The following is a 20857-nucleotide window of genomic DNA, read 5'->3' on the forward strand; positions in this document are numbered from 1 at the left end:
CCTTTTTACTTGAATTTTAAACTAAATAATTTTTTAACTTCAAGTCATTAACCTAAAGAGTTTTAAAAATGGCCAAAGAACTTCAGACTCGCTCAGACTGAAATGTAGTTGGGACTAAAATATCCATGTCGGTATTCCTTGACCTTTTAGGGTATTCCTAATGGCTGTAACAAAAGCAGCATAACAGGGTATCTCTGGTTTTTGTTTATCATTTTAGCGCTCTTCAAAATGAGTTACTAACAGCACTGACCAGAGTGCCTAAACACAGGATTTCAGACAATCGCCTCGCAATGCACTTCAGCTTTTTCGTGCAAACCCAATCTAGTCATAAACATCCCCACATTAAACACAATAAATTGTGCCGAAGTACGTGATGTGAATAAATGTTGGCTAATCTATCACCACATTGACAAACATCAGCTTGTCTACTAAGCATTGTTCAAGCCCAGAGTAAAATTTCATTTGTCAGAACTGAACTCCTCCGTGGGCAGACTGCATAGTCTATGTAAGTTACTAGTTTTTGTCCAGAAAAACCTCTTCAAAGTCGTATTTACACTGGCAAACAAGTTTAGAGGAGAGTTTCAGCCCTCTAAATTCACCATTCGTTAATACATCAATAAAGAAGTCCCACCACCTGTTGGTGGGCTTTTTCCATGAAAGACCACAACCGCTTCTTGATCAAAACAAAGCTGAAGCAGTGGCAGCTGATGGAAATGCTAACTACATCGCTCTTGCGTCATTTTTTCGATGCATTAGATTTATTTTCATTTACAGATGATTTTGGCAGAAGGGTTCTTCAGGCTGCAGCTGAACACAAAGCAACTTCTGGTCTCAAGTTGAATTTTTTTTTCCTTTATGGAAACTTTTTTTTGAACAAAGAACTGATAGTATAGGCAACTACCAGCAGGAACTACCAAGCGATGATGTGTTCCACTCTAGTACTATGTCAGCGGCTTGCCAATCCTTTTCCCCTAAAATATTTGTAAAAACATTGGAAATACCTATGAAAGTTATAAAACAGCTCCTTAAACATCTGCTTAATGCCCTTTCCTTCAAATATAAAAGACCTCCACGTTTCAGGGTCTTTTTCTGTGGATACAAGGGAGAGGTCGAGGAAGAGGTAAAAGATAGGATAACTGCTATCTTTTCAGTTCCTATGTTACAAAATTTAAATGACTACTACTCTAAAGATTAAATACAGACTTTACATAACCAATCACAACAATGGAAATAAACCATAACTGAAACCATATAAAATCCATATCAGGTCAAGTGACAGTACATTAAGAATAATCTTATATGTTATACAGAAGATAATATACACAGATTGTAACACTTATTTTTCCCCTTAAAAGCCACTGTCAGTAGGATCAGTGTCTTACTGTACAGACAAGTGACTTGAATATTTGTCATTACTAACGGGAAAAATTTAGGTTTAAAAGAAAAATGTACCAAGAATACCTTTACGCATATCTATACTATGGTTTAAATTAAAAGCCTTAAGCATTCTCCTACGTACTCCACTTTCAACCTAAATGGAATATCACTGTCGGGATATAAACCTTAGGGAGGGCACTTCTAATCTAGTTAGTATAACTATGCTAAAGGACAGCTATCTTACAAAGGAGATTAAGTTCAGATGTTTAGAAACTTTAACAATAAGAGAAAGTTAGAAACCCTAAACAGCTACTCATCTTTAATGATAATTACCTTTTAGAGAGCATTAGACTAAACTCCAGTATTTTCTATGGTCATTGTATGAAAAGAAAGTTCTACCACACCTAAAGGATAAGGCATAGCCATCTACTAATTGGCATATTTGTTTATTTGTCTCAGTTTGTGAAAAGGTCCTTATTTGTGTAAGCAGCAAAACAAACTTCAACTGAATGATTGCTATATGCAAAAGGACTGAAGGCAATTGCCTCTGCAGTGAACTTTACAGTTCTCAACAGCACACACGCAACATGCTATCTGAAAAAAGTTACTAACTGAACTACATGTATTAAATACTGAAAAAAGTTTTACATTTTTTATTATAATTTATTTTATTTAACAATCTAAGAAGTTTGCAGCCATCAGAAGTTCCAGTGCAATTTCAGGTGCAATTGGGAATTCAGGAATCTCCGTAGAGCTGTTAGTATAGCGGACCTTGTAGGTGAAATACATGCATACTTTGGATAGGACATGGGATGGGATCTCTCTAAAATTCACCTCATTTGTTTCATTTTCTGCAAACTGTCCTGTAGAAAAAAAAACAACAAACAAACAAAAACAAAACACCAAACCCAAAGTCAGAATCTCAATTCACTGCAAAATGAAACACTTTACCATATTAATACAACACATTCTAAATAGAATATTTTTGGGTATTAGATTCTTCAGTGTAAAGCAGGATGTGCCACACTCACAACCCTCAAGGATATTAAGATCCCCTGCATTACAAAATGTTTATTTTGGCTGCAGCCTATTAACAACATTCTGAGCAACTACACCAGAAACGTAGGTTTAATTCTGATGCTTGCTAGATAGGTGCTCTAAAACTGTAGTGTGCTCAGCTCTAAAGGTCACAGTAACAATGTTTAAAAACAACAACAAAAAAAGCACTATCAATGCATATTTCTAGCTGGTTTATTAAAAAAAGAAAAAAAGGTTTGTAGATGTTCTGTATCTGCATATGCACACATATCAGCAGTCCCTTCTGTGATCCCACTAGCTTTGCATTTCTTGGTCAGTTTCAGGCAGATTTGACAAAGGGTTGAAACCTCAAAGACCCATTAACTTGATAAGCTGTGAAAACACACAGGCAGGAGGGACAGGGAAACCCTACTTGTACTGGAGGAAAGGCTACATACAAGTACAAGTTTATCCCTATTAGATATTGACAAATTTATCCAATGCTTAAGTCTCAAAACACGAGTACATCTGAAATTAGCTTTCTATCATGCCTGTAAACATGAAACTTGGATGATAAGAAGTCATCCTGTGGTTAGTCCCACAGCCTTTCTGCTGTTATTTTTTGCCCCCCTTTTCCTCATCTCTCTGGATTTTCAACTCATTAATCTGAAAGATAATACAAAAAACACTAACATGTACTCCACATTTATGGAAAACCAAGCAATGTTGCTTTCTTATTATTTCTATAGGAAAAGCGAAGCTATTTACTAAAGTCTACACACATTTGCATAGAAATATCTGCATGCACTGAAGCCAATCTGGCTTGAATTCTAGTACGGGAAGAGTAGGAAGCAAGAGGAGAAATGTTAGCATATTGGCAATGTCACAGTACTGAAACAGAGAACACTTACGCATCAGTGAAATTATGACCTACTGAACTAGACAGCAAGAGTGGTTTTCCCTATCAACCCATTTAGCTTGCTAGTTTTTATACAAAATATTCTTGAATGGTGACTGTTTTACAAGAGTCAGTTTTCTAGCCCTCTAAGGCTGCTTTGCCTTTTATTCCTTCGCATTGAGTGTGGAACATATTCAGAGCAGGTCTTGTAACTACTCTTCTGAGAGGCTGACATGCCTCGGATCAAAACAGATCTGCTAAGTACCTTCAAACACAACCATTACAATGACATTTAGCAGAACATTAAGCTGGGAATTTTAATTGCTCAGTTTGCCCAACTATTACTAAGTAATTTAAAAATATATTAAACAAACAGATCTCTCCAGTAATCCCCCTCATTAGAATCTAAAAGAGAATATAAGAATGACCATATTCAGACCAGAGCTCCGCAGAGCCTACTGCCCACCACTCAAGTGGCCAAAGGTAAACATACAGGATGAGGGTACAGAAGAGGGAAAGCACATGTTGACTTCTTGCTGTTCTCTCCTCTGCCCTTTCACTCTTCAAGAATTAGCTCAGACACTTCTTAAACTACAGGTAGTCTCATATATTCAATAACACTAAAAGTTCCATCATGGAGGTAGCAATGAAGAATTAGCCAACTCTTGTTTTGTTTTGAACTTGACAGCTACACATTTCATGTAATACCCTCAAGTTCTCATACCCTGGGAAACTAGCAGTAATGACACCATAAGATCGCCAAAAGCAGAGTCCAATTATATGTCTGGTAGCACAATAGCCCACAGAGGCGAACTGTTCCACTGGAAACAGGAACTAGGCAGGATCTGGAAAAGTTATCATTTATTCCAACTTTCACTCACTGCATGATATAAATTCAACCTGTCCAAGAGCGAAAACAAAAGACGTGACGGTACTAAATCTTTTGTACCTACCTGGTCCACTCAACATAGCTTTTATCGTTCCTGATGTTAATGCATGCTCTCTTTTTACAATGAACTCATGGCCATCCGAGGATATTAACTTCACATACATAGCATCTGGGCCCTCACACCCACCGTATGTTTTCTCTTCTCCATCTAAAATGGAACACAGATTAACAGTTTCAGAACACAATGACTGACTCAGATCACTAAGAATGCAAGCTGCAGTCTTTTCTGCGACTATGTTTACAGACCAAAGAACCCAATACAACCAAAAATCAGACGCATTCTGGATATGCGAAGACAACTTCTCTGAAGCACTCAGCAATGTTTTAAAGAATTTTTGCAAAAGTAGGAATCTTCTTATAAACATCTCTCCTCTCTCCTTTCTCCATCACCAAATTCTGACGCTATTTCTAAAATCTACATGGGGATGAAGTTTTCCTTTGGATATTTTCAAGTGAATTGAACATGCTACTGCTTCCCTCTATACAGCTGTTGCTATGCTTATCATACTTACTAAAAGTTACCTAAATACTTGTCTAATATTTAAAAATGCAGACTGCAAGGAAAAAAACGCTTTTTGAAGCACAGGTAAGAATAAAAGCCGTCAGCATTCCTGTACTGAAGAAATGACATGAAACTAAGATTCATCCTCCCCCACTGCCCAGCCAGACCCAGACCCATACAGCGTTAGTGCACACCCATGTTGTGACCTTTGGTGGAAAACAGGGAAAGTGCAAAAGCACTAAACCCAAGGAAATTTGGAATTTTGCCCCACAGCAGTTTTGACTCTGCTTTCTCTGTTCCCTTCTCCCTTCTCCTTCACTATACACCTGCTCTCTACTTTGTTTCTCTAGAAGCCCTCATCCCCCTTCCCTGTTTGTGCGTTCATTCATTTATTCTCTCCTAACAGTGCTATCTTCAAAAGCTGAAAAAACAACGCTACTGTTGCCACCACTGCACTGCTCACGTTGTGCAGTCTTAACAGTTTCCCAGCTTGCACCTCTCTTGTTTATTTAGGCAGCACACTCTCTGGGGTAGGAATCACTGACTACTTTGTGCCTGTATAGTGCTCAGCACTATTGGACACCGTCACACGAAGGAGACAGTCTCTGTAGTTGGTCTTTATATATTCCTGTAAACTCTTCAGTGATAAAGGCTGCAGTAATATTAAAATATTTTTGAAAAAATGAGTGTAAAAAAAACCCCACGCCACTAAATATACAATCCCTATCATATTCAAACTGGAAAGTTAACACCTTATTTCAAATGCACATAAAGTTAAAAATGAAAGTCCTGGAAGTTCTTCCAGCTTGGAAAAGTATAACAGAAGAGACCTGTATGCTTCTGGAAAAGTAACAGACTGCCAGTATTTCATGATGGTATGCAGAAGTACAGAACATAAAACAGCTACAGACTACAAATTTGTCATTTGATTGCTAGTGTTGCTTCCCCTTCTGACAAAACAAAGAATATAAATTATATTGATTATATCAGAATAAGTACCTTGCATGGTATCTAGGGTTATAGCAAATATAATATTCCCCCAATCGATTAAGTTGCTTTGTGAATCTTCAAGTTAAAATTGAATCACCATGTAGTTATTGCCAATTTTAATGAAGTACTGCCAGTGCCAAACGTGCTAAATACATTTGGAAAAAGTATTGATAAAACCAGAATCTGTCCAATCATGTTTCATTAACCAGTCCTTTGTAGAGGCAGATACGACAGTTTCAGATATTTAGTCAGATCACACATACACACAATGTATTTATCAGAAATCAGTCCTTATTATGATCTCTTAGCCAGAATTCAACAGGCTGACCTTAGTTAACAAACAAACCAAAAAATATTTAAAACAGTACATAGTGAAATTTTCTTGTCCACTATCTAAAAGTTTAGTGCTATAAAAGCCTAAAGGCATCCTATTTTAGCATGTGCATTTTCAGCACTACGCATATTAAGCAAGTGAAATTCGTCGTTAGCTAGATGCACTCTGAATAAGTCTCTCGACAAATAAACAATCACTTGAGAAAATCCTATTAAAAAACATTTGTAGGAAGTTCCATTAACTTTTGAGGCTACAAGAAAAACAGTGACAAGATCAACACTTCAAGTCTAACAATCCACTTTGTCTACTGATATAAAGGAGAAAATGCTTCACTTCACAGGAAACAAAAAAAAAGCACCTCTAAGATGATGAACTTACCCATTCTCTTCTTATAAAAAAAATTTGTTTCTTTTCAACAGCAGCTTTTGCAGTAGGAGCGTCTGAAAAAAACACAAGTAGCAATATTTTTAGTCAGTAGCACAATTTCTTATACTAGCCTTTATGTTATCATAAACACCCTTCAGAAAAGAATATGGTAATACACAGCGTGCGATGTTGATGAACATTATGTTTTGAAAACATTATGTTTTGAAACTTATCTTTGCTATTCAGAGATCCCTACCATATTCAACAATCTCTAAATTTTAGCTTACTTTGTAAAGATGTTGCTCCCCATAGCTTTTAAAAGACCCTTGACGATAAAGCCAGAGTTATTTCAAAAGCCTTATGACTTTTACCACTACAGACACCATCCATGCAATAGTATTGGGGAGGTAAAGAAAGCAAGTTTTGCCACACTGCAAAAGGCACTAAAGAGACTGAATGGCTTGTCTACAGAAAAAAATTAAAAAGTCAGAGAACAGTTCACTATGCTGTGACTAGAGGAGTGGTTGCCTGCCATTCAGAGGGACCGTGACAAGCCAGAGAAAGGGGCCACCAGGAAACATATGAATTTCACCAAAGGGAAATGCAAACTCCTGCACCTTGGGAAGAACTACCCCAGGCACCAGTCCCAGCTGGAGGCCAACCAGCTGGAAAGCAGTTTTGCAGAAAGAGACCTGGGGCTGCTGTTGGACACCAAGTGGAACATGAGGCAGCAATGTGCCCTTGCAGCAATGGCAGCCAACAGCAACCTGGCCTGTGTTAGGAGGAGTGATGCCAGCAGATCGAGGCAGGTGATCCTGCCCCTCCGCTCAGCACTAGTGGGACACATCTGGAGTGCTGGGTCCAGCTCTGGGCTCCCCAATACATGCCAGACTGAATTGAGTCTTGCAAAGGTGGCTGAGGGACTGGAGCACCTGTCATATGAGAAGCAGCTGAGAGAACTGGGGCTCTTTAGGCTGGAGAAGAGAAGGCTCAGGGATCAGTCTAATCAGTACAAACTAAATACCTGGTCTCCAACCTGTCCTTCCCAGAAGACTGACAGTTCCTGATAGCCACCAATGTCACCTAGATAATCTACTTCAGACATTTAACGTAGGTATTCACACGGTAAGTTAACCAAGAGCTTCCATAGCTTATAAACTGACATCCAGATCGCTGCATACATATTTTGCCATGTAAACAAAACCAAAGAGTTAGAGAAATGGAAGCACGGATTTGCAAAACGAATCCAGTATGTTCAGATACAACATATATTTCTTCATGCTGAACTGCATCTCTGATGGGGTAAAGAAAACTTTGGAAGAGAAATTCCACCCACCCACCCACCTGCTGTCCTAAAACTCCTTTCACGTCAATAGCTACTCTCCAAACACTAACCCGTACAAATCAATGAACTACTGTTGTGTACCCACAGGTTCACGAAAACAGCAGCAGTGATTCTGGGTGGTTTCCCAGCCGATATCCAGGGTTGGTGGCAGCAAAGAGACTGTTAAGAATTCTGACAATCCATGTTGCTGGTCCGAAAAGCAAAAGCAACAGCAGAGCCAGGACTGCAATTCCTCATTACAGAAGGACCCCAGAGTGGGATATGTGAAAAAAGAGAATAGAGACCACTCCCCCATCCCCTCCCTCCTATGTTTCTGGTAAAAGCTTAGGAAAAAAACAAGGAAGTTGAGGAGGGAGCTGCAATAATATTTGGAGGAAGTTTTACAGAGATCTCTCCATCTCTTCAGAAGATGAAGCTCTTTGCTATTGCCAATAGCCTCACTTCTCAACAGCACTTTTGTGCTGATTTGTTCCATCTCCCGTTTTTCGTAACTACAAATACGAAACAGTCTGAAAGTTTCCTCAAGCTTTTACAAGAAAGCACTTCATTATGTACACCTAATCAAACTACACATGCATAACCAATAGTTTTTAGTTGTTGGTTGAGAACTGAGCAAAAACCATCCTCCACTTCCACTGTTGTCTTTGAAAATTATCCTGACTTTACAGAAGTATCTTATAAAATATTTTCCTTCCCCGCTGGTATAAGGAACATCTTCACCTGTACTCTTGCATGTGAAAAGTTCCTGAATATAAGGCATATTCAAAAATGCCCTTTGAGAGTTAATTTGTGTATGCTGTCATAGAGATACCTTTATATGGAGTGCTAAATGCCTTCGTCATTTTCAATAATTCCAGGAACTCATCTAAGGAAATTCATTTGGGTGCTGGGAACAGTTGCAGCACAAAACTGGCAGGATCTTTCACCCTATTTCAACAGTTTTTGTAAATGGAAATAAAGCATCTTATTGGTGAGTATGTGTTGTTCAGAAACTGAAAGGATACCTTACATTGTTACTTCTACTTTGCAGAAGACGATCACTTGTGCTACCTCTGTCTCTAGCCACAAAGCCCTTCCCTACATTCCAGAAGGGTAGTGAAACCTCTTATGATTTATAAATAACAATTATTTTAAAAAAAACACAGAATAAGTTATACCATTTTGTGGAGGTACTGGTGACAATAAAATGTGCCTTGATTTCCAATATAAATAATGCCACTAAATACAGGAATAAAGACGGGCTAGTTAGTGGGAACTGAACTATATTAACACCTTGAAAGGTAAAAGCATAACTTGAGGAGGCTAATATATCAAAGCTGGGGAACTGAAAAAATGTCTACCCCAAAACAGAGCTGTCCCAAAAACTTGCAATAAGCATTTTAATAAGATCAAATTGAATGTTCTATCATATGATTAGAGAGAAAAAAAATAGAGTAGCTAACACTTAATGAAGAAAAAAAAAAAATCAGGTTCAGTGGTCTGAGTTCAATTGTTTTAAAAAGGAAAACAGGACAAAAGTGCAGTAAGCATTAGCAGATTTAGGACATGCTGGACTAATCCAATACCTAAAAAATGAATCAGTCATTTCCTTGAAAAAAGGAAACTCAAACAAGATGCAATCTAGACTCAGCATATCATCTGAAGTTAAGTAAGTATGACATGACGGTAATCTTAAAATGAGAATACAGTACGATGTTGCAAACATGAATCAACTGGACTAGAAAAGAACTACTAGTTCCTTCAAAAATTATATCAAACGGTTTGGGTTTTTTTAACAATGCTGTCAGAAAATAATAGGTAGATTTACGAGAGACAGAAGCAGAAAGCACTGCAACAAAAGGGGAACAGAGTATCACACACACAAGTGACGTGTCTTGAAAAATGGCGTACCAAAAGCCATGTGAAATGAAATAATATGAAATGCAAGATTGCTGCACGTAGGGACCAATACAAGCTTTTTTCATGTATTGTTTCATGCCTTGTTATTTGGGGGTATAGTCATTCTGTGGCCAACTACAAACTGATGCAGCTCTGTAGGGGCAAAAAAAAAAAAAAAGGACGTGGGGGAAAAAGGCGAATACACATCAAGGATTTCTTTGCAATAGAGATAGGGAAATACGAACATTGTTGCACATGAGCAACAACTTCTCTGGAATACCACACATAATTTTGAATTTCTGTCAAGAATTTCTAATTACAAGAACTACAGAAAGGAGCTACTGGTATGACCAAAGAGCCTGCTGTATAAAAGAAAAATTAGTTTTGCTTACTCAGCTTAGCAAAATAAAACTGGAGTGATAATAAAAATAACAATTCATTCAAAGGATAAACATCAAAGAGGGAGAAGTATGCCAATGTCAGTCCTCAGTTTAAATCCAATACCTGAACATAAACTGAAAAAAAGAATACAATTTATACTGCTATTCCAGAATCCAAGTTTGGTTCCGAATATAGAACAAAACTAACATTCTACTGCCAAAATTAAAAGATGCAGAAAGCCTACCTGCTTTTAAGGAAAAGACATCATACATTGTATTCTATGATACTTTTGACATGTAAGCAAGGGATACAGTTTGGTTTCACTCAGTTTCTATAACAGTGTATCATTTCCAAAAAAAAAGATAATCGTGAATACTATTAGGAGTATAGATTTAGTCCTGACAAAATATGAACAGCAGAGTGCACAGAAAAATCATAGAGGCAATGCAACCAAAGAGGAGAGAAGGAAAGAAAAACAAGGAACCCGGGAAACCGGTTATTAAATAAGTATTAAATAATAGGTTAGAAACAGGAAAGTCAAGTGACCTGGTATGTTTTCTCATCAGAAATTCTTTTCTTACAATGTATTTTCCAATATACTGTTTATTACAAAACGTGTTACTATATTTACCTTCTGTATAATGAAAACAATATAAATGACAACATGAAGAAAGAGACTCAGTGAGATTTCTGAAGATACCTGGTAACTACCTATATTTTAATTACTTTTCCCCATTTCATAGCTGCCCCTGTCTGACTTCACCAAGACTACACCAATGCAGCAGTAGGGAAGAGAACAATCCAAGTTTTCTGAACATTGAAACATTTGTCTTTTTTATTATGTGTTTCTGACCTGACTATTTCAGACTCCTGCAAAGAACCACTAATTTTTGTTGAATTACATTCATGATTCCATTTCTCCTTCAAGAAGCTTATGTGGCATTACCAATTAGGTAGCTCAGCTCCCTGTCTTACAACTCTAAGACGAAATACTATGGTGTAGCGAGTTTAGTTTGATCTGTTTCCTGCTTCTTTTGAGCATCAAATGCAAGGAAAAAAAAAAAAAAAAAAGTGAAGCATGTCCATGACCTTCTCACCTCACTCCCAAAGCTGCATGCTCATCTCCCAAGCTTCCCAGAATTTCCAGAATATCATTTCCTTGTATATCTTGTATGTTGATGAGACCAGAATAGACCAGATTCTAGAACCCTATTGCTTTATTCTGGTTAGCACAATAAAATGAAATCTATGCAAACATTTCAAGCACTCAGATTCTTTGATCTTACACAAAACTTTTTAAAATCTCAGATTCTGGTCTAAGGAAACTCAAACAGCTTCCAACTCATTAGTTGCACAACGCACACACAGCTTTTGTACGCTTCAGCTGGTGACATTTCTGTGTTCTACACTATCAATTCTTTGAAAATGTGGGGCAAATAACACAAATGCTTTCACAATTCCTAGGTTAGTTTAGAAGTTAAATGTGACATTTTCTGGGTGTCATTTGTATACTAATTCATCAATAAACAAAGGCTGTTTGTGTTAAAACAGCAGCCTCCTACTGTTCAATCCTAAATTCTAGTCCTATCCTTGATCCTATGCAATAACTTGTTTAAAAATACTGCTCTTCAGTTTATTATTCATTGTTCAGTATGCATCAAAACATAAATTACTATAATTGAAGAATATTTAGAAAAAACATAAGGGAAAACTGGTAGGGCGTGATTTCCAAATCAGCTGATTCACCATTCCATACTTGCAGGCACTAAAATTCCAACATTCAGGGGCACACTGAAGTGTGACAGAAAGGTATAATACAGGTGAATGCTAGTTAAGATACACAAGAAACACGGTGGGATACTGTGTATAGAGCATCAAAGACCTTACATAAGATGTTCTTTTTCTGCCTAAGGAAACTTTCCTTTTTAGTAATTCCCAAGAAAGTTTTAAGAGGGGAAAAAAGAAGAAAAAAGGGCAGAGGGTGTTACTGTTTTCTTCCTAACATACCATAAAAGCCCTGTACTGTACACCTATTGCCATTAGGGGAAAAAAAACTGCTAGCATGTTGCAAAATTTTACAGGGCATGGATTTCTGCCCTCTTGTTATAAGCATTCATCAAAAACTACTGTTATGCAAACTACCCCATAATGAAGACAATTTAAATTCTGAACATTTCTAGGTGCAAGAGAACTTGTCAAAATACATCAAAATTCCTTTATTTTAATCTGACAAAACCCTTACTTTTATGACAAAACTTAAGCGTTTCTCATAATATACACTGAGAATTGCAAAAATGCAATAAAACATCTGAAGCTAAGTATACCTTTTAAAGATATTCATTTATCACCACACAAAACATAAGGGACAGAAGCATGAACACAAATGTATCAGAAAAAGAAATATGAGGTTGGGAGATAGAAGGTACCTCAGAAAATCAACTGGAACTCCTTACCATACCAGCATTGAGTCTTCACACTAAGACTACATGAAACTACCTGATGATGGGTTCATCACCCATTCTAGTGTAAAAAAAAAATAAAAAATCAAATTATTTTTCTCTGATACAACAAGAAAAAAATTAAGTGCTGAAAGTTTCTAAAGACTATCTTAAAACTCCCAATGTTGTAGGAAATGTTAGCAAAAATTCTATTGACAAAACTTAAGCACACTAAAAGGCTGATCTCAAGGTATAAGGTGTGCACTACATGTACAAAGATGTTAGATGATATATTATAGAAAAACTAAATAGCAGTTACTCCCCTTCTAGGTAACTGTTCAGTTAATAAATATTATTTCTCTCTTAACAATATTTTTTTGTCCTTAGTATAGCTAAAGGAGGAAACTGGAGCACATAAAGGATTACTCAAAAAATAAGTGCACAACGTGATTCTTACCCTAAAGGCTTGTGTATTTATCCACGCTTTTCTCGCTTGCTTCTAAATTGAACTTTTGCAAGTGATCTTCAGCAAACCCAAGTAAACAAATGGCTTATGACTATCTAAGTCTCCCTACAGTACAAGGCTTAACTCATGATCTTCAATATTAAGGATCTTCAATAAAGTTCCTGCACATAGTATTACATGGTGTAAGATTAAACTGGCCATCAAAGTTAACTGCTAGCATCCCCATTTTCATACATATATCTGAAGTCATCAATAACTTACCAATGCTCAGGCTCCCTTATATTAAAGCAGAATCTTCCTCTGAGGAACAGATAGCACTCTAAAGCTTATTTTTTTTATTACATGTAAGTGTATCACCCTTTTCCGTCAACCTTGCTTTGCTTATATTCGTCGACCATTACAGCTAAAGCACTTTAACCAGCACTTCTCACCTTGGTATAACAACCCCTGGGGGTGCATCCTAAATTCTTTCGGCCTTAGTTTTTCCCCTCTCTCTAGGGCCTGGCGTGGGAAGAGGGCGGACGTCATTTTTGTCGGAAAAAGTTTAAGAGCGATATTTAATTAAAAAAAAACCGTTCCGGAAAGCCCCTTTCCCGGAGGCGCCTGGATTTCAAGGAGACCGCTTCACTCCCGCACGCAGATGAGAGAAACGTGCCCTTCGCCACCGTCCCGGAGGGGGAACCCCGATCTGCCTCCGCACCCCTCCACACAACACCCCCGACGCCTCCCCACGGCCGCTCCAAACCCTCCCCGCTCCGCGGCCCGCCTCCCCTCCAGCTCCCCCCGACCTCTGGCAGCGGGAGGGGGAGCACGGCGCGGAGGCCGAGGCCCGCTCCCCTCCGAGGGACAGGCCCCGGGGGCTCCCCCTTCCCCATTTCCCGCCCGCCTCGCCCCCTCTGGACGGCGGCGGAGCCGGACCCCGCCGCCCCGCAGCCACTCACTCGGCAGCGCCGCTCCCTCCGCCCCGCTCGCAGGGCCCCCACCGTGTCGGGCCAGCTGCCTCACAAGAACATCCGGCAGGGTCAAAGGGCACTTCCGCCCCGGGGGCGAGAGCCTTAGCCGGAGTGCGGCTCTCGGCTCCCGGCATGCTGTGCGGCGGGGAGCGGTGCATGCTGGGGCGCGTAGTTCCCGGGGGTGATGGTGCCGGTGCGCCATGTTAGGAGCGGGGCGGGGGAGATGGTGGGATGGGGCTGCCCGGGCGGCGGCTCCTGGCGGAGTGGTGGCGGCAGCCGAGAGGTCCCAGGGCGGCGCCCGGTGCGGGCAAAGTCCGAAAATCGCTGGCCGCGGGTCCTAATTGTGCGGGCACGTGCTCTCGGTCTGGCTGTCTCCATGGGCAAGTGCCATCCCTGGGGACCTGTCTGAGAAACCCGCATCGCCCGCACCTCTTGGAGCGGGTCCAGAGGAGGCCACGAAGATGATCAGAGGCGTGGAGCACCTCTGCTGTGAGGACAGGCTCAGAGAGTTGGAATTGTTCAGCCTGGAGAAGAGAAGGCTCTGGAACACCTTATAGCAGCCTTCTAGAACCTAAAGGGGGCCTACAGGAGAGATGGGGAGGGACTTTTTACAAGGGCATGTAGTGATAGGACGAGGGGTAGTGACTTCAAACGGGAAGAGGGTCGATTTAGACTAGACAGAAGGAAGAAATTCTTTACCCTGAGGGTGGTGAGACGCTGGCACACGTTGCTCAGAGAAGCTGTGGACGCTCCATCCCTGGAAGTGTTCAAGGCCGGGCTGGATGGGGCTTTGAGCAGCCTGGTCTCATGGGAGGTGCGCGTTAAAAGGAGCATAATGGAGTGCATTAAAAAGAGTGTGGCCAGCAGGTCGAGGGAGGTCATCCTTTTCCTCTGCTCTGCTCCGTTGAGGCTGCATCTAAAGTACTGTGTCCAGTTCTGGGCTCCCCAATTCAAGACGGACAGGGAACTGCTGGAGAGGGTACAGCAAAGGGCTACAAATATGATCAAGGGACTGGAGCACCTCTCTTATGAGGACAGGCTGAGAGACCTGGCTCTGTTTAGCCTGCAGGAGGCTGAGAGGGGATCCCATCAATGCTTATCGATATCTAGAGGGCGGGTGTCAAGAGGATGGGCCAGACTCTTTTTAGTGATGGCCGGTGACAGGACAAGGGGCAATGGGCACAAGCTGGAACACAGGAAATTCTGTCTGAACATGAGGAAAAACTTTACTTTGAGGGTGGCAGAGCACTGGAACAGGCTGCCCAGAGAGGTGGTGGAGTCTCCAACTCTGCAGACATTCCAAACCCGCCTGGACGCTTTCCTCTGCAACCTGCTGTAGGTGACCCTGCTCTGGCAGGGGGGTTGGACTAGATGACCTCCGAAGGTCCCTTCCAACCCCTGCCATTCTGTGATTCTCTGTCTGTGCCCATGGTAGGGGGGTTGGAACTAGATGGTCCTTAAGGTCCCTCCCAACCCAAACGGTTCCGCGAGTCCGTGACCCGCGGCGGGGCCGTGCTGCCGCATGGCCGGGCGGGGGCGCGCCGGAGGCGGCCGGACCCTTCCTGCCTCCGGAACCAAACCACGGGGCCGCGGGGCGGCGGCGGCTGTCGTCCCTGGTTGCACCGCTCCGGCTTCCCCCCTACGCCGGCCGCTGCGGGACGCGGCCCGACATGCTGCTGCTGCTGCGGGCTGCCGGCCGCCGGCCACCCACCGCCGCCGCCACCGCCTGGCTGTGGGGCGCCGCTCACCGCGGGCCCCCGACCGCCGCCTGGCGCCGCCGGGCCGCCCTGCCCGCCATCGGGGGGGCCCAGCAGGTGGTGGGGGGGGTGGCGGTGAGGGGAGGCGGCCCCGCTCCCCCGGAGGGGCCGGCCGGGGGCGGGTGGCAGTGCTCGGGTTGGCGCGTTTTTGCCTTGCGAGAGAACTTGGGATCCTCTCAAAGGACGGCTGGGAGCCCCGCGGGGGCTGCGGATGGCTCCCTGCAAGGCTGCACGTGAAGTGATCGCAAGCGTAATATTCGTCAGTGGGGCTGCAAATACGTAACGCTAATCTGGGGTATCGAAATGGAAGATGATTAAAACAGTCAGGCAGTGTATTAGTTGGAGTTTGTGGCGTGCTTTGTAGTATTACCTAACTTAATCCCTAATTTAAGATTCTGGGAATAGGTTCAGGGCAAGGAGAAGCTTTGTGTGTGTAAGCAAATGCATACATATATATATACACACATACCTACGTGTGTGTGCATATGTCTATATATCTGTGTCTAAAGTGTAGATTGGTACTGATGTTGATTGGCCATGTACTGCGTTCATCTTTCAGGTCACATCTTTTCAAGGAGTGGCTGTTCGCAGCCTCTGCACATCCAACCCTCATGAACACCCAGAACATGGAAGATTAGTTTATAAAGGAAATTTGGCAAAGGCAGTGTTAGGTATGTGACTTGAGGTGATTTGGATTGCATATTTTTATTTAGTGGTGTTTAATGACTTTAAAAAGCAATATTATAAAAGAAAATGTTCTTCTTTCCAACTCTGCTAAAACCTGGATCTGCTGTACAGGAAAAAATATGTGGTGTTGGTGCTTGGTTTCTGCTTCTACGCTTAGGTGTGCGGGGAGTTCTGTAGTTACTGTGCACCTCTGTAAGCCCTCAGCCTCCTTCTGTTTATCTTGCAGCCTTTGGAGTGTATTACCCAACCCAGCAGTAAACGAAGAACAGCTGTAATTGCTATTTGCATTCTGTATGCTTTCAAATGCTACTGAAATGTTCCTGACGGAGACAGATACTATAATGAAATGCACTATCTGTAATGAGACTCTGTTGATCTTTCTGTGACTAGTTAATGTTACAAAGACCGAGTAAAAAGTAATCCATTGGATGTTTTCTGAGATGCATTTTTGAAATGTGTCTTAAAGAGCGAGGAAGTATGTATTAACATACTTAATTATTGCAGCATCTTAGACTACTCATTCTCATGGTGGCTTAAGGACTGTGGGTGATCCACAACACTGCCTACTATGCATCTTTCAAGCTGTGCTCAAGATGGCTGTGGGGTACTTGTCAGTATTGAATAACCTAGGTTTTTCAAGTTACATATGGTGGGGGACCAAGCAAGTGTCTTTGTAATGGGCACTGAGCGTCAACATGAGTTGAAGAGAGCAATTCCCAGTCATAGCTGTGATGATTACCATTATGTGTGTGCATTGCTGGAGTCAAGTTTCTTTTGAAATCAGTTTCCTATCTGTGAAGTGAAAACTTCATAGGTGCGCATGTAGGTAGTAGCTGACTTCATCACAGAAATGCTGCCAGCTTTGGTAAACCCAACATGAACATATAAACAAACCAGAACAGTGGCAAGAAGACAGGGTTGACCTTTCAATGGTTTTTTTGTGAGCTTAAAAAAAAAAAAGTGGATTTTCAATAAGTTCAGCTGTTCAAGTAATGCCATCAATATATAGTAGCAGAGCATAACAAATTATAGAGATAATGTTACTCATAAGTATTAACCTTTGTTTTCTTTCTGTTTTGTTTTGTGTAGGTGTGAGGTTTTTCTCTTACTCCACCAGCATATTCAACCTGTTCATGATGCCCTACATCATGCTCAAAACTGGTATTGGATTTGAAAGCCTGTTTATACAAGCTGCCTTTTATGGGTTGATTGGGTTTTTTACGTTTGTAACACCGGTTACTTTGCATGTCCTTACAAAAGGCTATGTGATTCGACTCTATTATAAAGATGAAATGGACACGTATACAGCCATTACATACAATGCAATCTTGGCAGAAAAAGCAACTGTTTTCCATCAGAAGGATGTAAAGATTCCAGACATCACCAAGATGTTTACAACATTTTATGCTAAAACGAAATCGATGCTTGTTAATCCAACGCTTTTCCCGAATCCTCAGGACTATAACCATCTCATGGGCTATGACAAATCCTTTTATTTTAACTTAGAGGAGGAGAAGGAAACTGAGGAAAGGAAATAATTTGAAGAAAATGAATGTCACTATCATTGTTCACGGTGCAGTGCTATATATGTGAAAGAATGTAAAATTCTATTAGACTTTCTTAAGTATCAGATAGCTAGAGTTCTCCAAATGCATTTTGGAATGTATAAAAAAAAGCTTATTTTTTTTTTTAAACTCATAAATCATGTAGGGGTTTCTTCAGAGTTGATGACATAAAACATAGTAAAAAAATATGCTTAAATCTGTCTTGGCTTGTTTGTTCTTGGCTTGTTTTTTATTGTTAGCTCTCCAGGAGAACTGTAAAATGCACGGGCTGTGCCAGTCTCACCATCTTCATTTCAAAAGGAGCTGTTCATAGAAAAAAAAAAATCATCAGTCCTCATTACCTGTCACGTACATAGTTAAGCTTTTAAGCCTTAAAGATTAATTGTACTTAACGAGAGTGGAGATGGCTTTGACTTCCCTTTGTGAGAGCATTGGTATCCAGGAGGAGTCTACGGAAAGCAGATGGTGTTGCTAGTTTCTGCAACAGCTGCCTGCAGGCCCCTGGAGAAGATGGGGAGGAGAATGGCTGTGTCACAATAATCTCTAGCTACTCATGGCTAATAAATGGTTTCTTAACTCTATAGAGTCCCACTCCGAGCAACCCTGTCCCCAGAGGTGGAGAACAAGAAGCCTGTCTTTTATTGGGTGGGTGGAAGCACCTTAGCATAAGACTTGCTTTGTGAATATCCTGTTGAAAATGTGCTGTATTTGAACCAACTTAAAATACTAGCAGCTAGAGGTTAAAATGGACTCTCTCAACATTTATGTGAGGTGGAGACACAAAAGGGAATCCCCTGTCGAGAACTGTTTAGATCTTGTGCCTTTAAAAAACATACCTCTTGATTTTTAGCACTGCAAAGCAAGCCACCCCTAGCTCAAGTGAAAAGAGGATTAGATTTATTCTGTGTGACTAGACTGGGTACTTCTGCACTTTGAGTATGTGGAAATTGGATGGTTTTAGCCCGAAGAAAGGTTTGTCACATATTGACAGAGTATTGACACATACTTGTTTTCAAATCATTAAGGGCCTAAATATTTTGAAGGTTAAAAATTTCTGAATTTAAAAAAAACCCCAAAATTCAAATTAATCCTTTTGTATTAGCAGCGCCCTTTGTAATAAGTAAATCTGATGCTTGCTACTAATACTGCAAATGAAGAAAAAATAATTATAGCTACCTTTACAGATATTTCCAAAGTTCTAGCTGAAAAAATGTACTTAAAAGTTGAGATGTCTTCCAAGACTATTGTTTCAGTTTCCTGTCATAGGATGACACTATAGGTTGTACTAAAGCATCAGTGCTTTTAAATGTTGTTTTTCTGACTGTTGAAATTGCTCTCAATGTACTTGCTGAGTAATTAAAAAACAAATTGTCCCATCCAGATACTTTCAGGGCAATTCTTTTGTGTTGATACAGCTATAATTTTAAAAGCCTGATCTAGCCCGTTAAGCCAGTATCACTTCACAGGTAACAATATATTAAAAAAAATATAATTCCATAGATTATATTGAAGAAGTGAGGCCAGTAGCAAGCAATTCTCATCACCTGGTTGTACTACTTGTCTGTTGAAATGTTCTACATCTAATTAAAAATAGTCTTTCCATTCTTTCCATGTCTGATGCGTTCACTCTCTTCTTGTGCTTGTGGATAAAGTTAACTTTCTCTTTAAATGCCAAAACGAGGGAGAACGGGAAATAGAGCTCGCAAGAGAAAGTAAAGGAAAGGCCCCAGATTTATATTTGTATACCCCTTGAGCAATGTCAAAATCCTCAGCCTTTTATTCTGACTGCAGAAAATTTTCGCTGTTAAATTTGAGAGGTGGCTGATTCAGATTTAAGCATCGATAGAAAGACATTTCCAGCCCAGTGCTGTTTCTCAAAAAAAGTATGAAAGCTAAACATTCCTTCTATTTCTTCTGTCTCTTTGTCTTCTGGCAGTGAAATATAAGCTAAGCTAGTAGGTCTAGTTCTGACACATAGGTAATTTAAAAAAAAATATTTAAAAATCCAGATATCTACCAGAAGATAGATAAGGATTCTGGTCATGATGTAGTCTCAGAAAAGTATTTTATACTTCCAATGTGCAACTTGAAAATAATGGTAATTCCATAGCTTTCTTTTAATAGTACTTTGTGTTAAAGAAAGGGAAGACCAAACTTAATAGAGACGCACAATATTCTACCTGCTTCTACCTTGTTTGCTGCTAGCTTGGCAAACTCAGTTTGGGAAACAATCAGGTTGTAAATCTTAAAATCATAATACTTGTTATGGTTGCCAAATAAATATGGCTTCGGCCCCATCCCTGTTTGCGTTTCCACCTCTGCCTGTCCTTGTGTATAATCCCAGGATTTTCAGGTTTGGCTTTTTTGCAATTTTTACTTATAGCGTGTACTTAGAATCGTTTAGGTTGGAAAAGACTCTTAAGATCATCGAGTCCAACCGTTAACCTAGCACTGCCAAGTCCACCACTAAACCATGTCCCCCAGCACCACATCTATACGTCTTTTAAATACCTCCAGGGGCAGTGACTCAACCCCTTCCTTGGGCAGACTGTTCCAGTGACTGACAACCCTTTTGGTGCACAAATTTTTCCTAATATCCAGTCTATACCTCCCCTGGTGCAACTTGAGGCCTTTTCCTCTTGTCCTATCGCCTGTTACTTGGGAGAAGAGACCGACCCCCCCCTTCTCTACACCCTCCTTTCAGGTAGCTGTAGAGAGTGATAAGGTCTCCCCTCAGCCTCCTTTTCTCCAGGCTGAACAACCCCAGCTCCCTCAGCTGCTCCTCATAAGACTTGTTCTCCAGACCCCTCACCAGCTTTTTTGCCCTCCTCTGCACCCTCTTCAGCACCTCAATGTCTTTTTTGTGGTGAGGGGCCCAAAACTGGACACAGTATTTGAGTATATTTGCACACATATGTGACTGGTTTAGATCCCTGCAACCTGGGAATGGTGGA

General features: G+C 40.8%; 2 protein-coding genes across 3 annotated transcripts; one reads left to right on the plus strand and one right to left on the minus strand.

Annotated features, from left to right (window-relative positions):
• Positions 1-1807: 1807 nt before the first annotated feature.
• On the minus strand, positions 1808-13983 carry ELOC (elongin C). 2 transcript variants are annotated; one of them, XM_063327064.1, is made up of 5 exons: positions 13883-13943; positions 13373-13442; positions 6446-6507; positions 4246-4389; positions 1808-2240 (listed from the first exon to the last, which is right to left on the minus strand). In XM_063327064.1, the coding sequence occupies exons 3-5, from the start codon at positions 6447-6449 to the stop codon at positions 2050-2052; spliced, it is 339 nt and encodes a 112-aa protein (XP_063183134.1). In that variant the 5' UTR covers positions 6450-6507; positions 13373-13442; positions 13883-13943; the 3' UTR covers positions 1808-2049. The 2 variants fall into 2 exon arrangements, with proteins under 2 accessions (XP_063183134.1, XP_063183133.1); XM_063327063.1 differs by lacking the exon at positions 13373-13442 and having other exon boundaries at positions 13883-13983.
• A 1500-nt stretch (positions 13984-15483) lies between these two features.
• On the plus strand, positions 15484-19511 carry TMEM70 (transmembrane protein 70). Its single transcript, XM_063327065.1, has 3 exons — positions 15484-15708; positions 16211-16322; positions 17428-19511. The coding sequence occupies exons 1-3, from the start codon at positions 15565-15567 to the stop codon at positions 17874-17876; spliced, it is 705 nt and encodes a 234-aa protein (XP_063183135.1). The 5' UTR covers positions 15484-15564; the 3' UTR covers positions 17877-19511.
• The last annotated feature ends 1346 nt before the right edge of the window (positions 19512-20857 follow it).

Source organism: Chroicocephalus ridibundus, chromosome 2 (genome assembly GCF_963924245.1).
Source record: "Chroicocephalus ridibundus chromosome 2, bChrRid1.1, whole genome shotgun sequence".
NCBI lineage: Eukaryota > Metazoa > Chordata > Aves > Charadriiformes > Laridae > Chroicocephalus > Chroicocephalus ridibundus.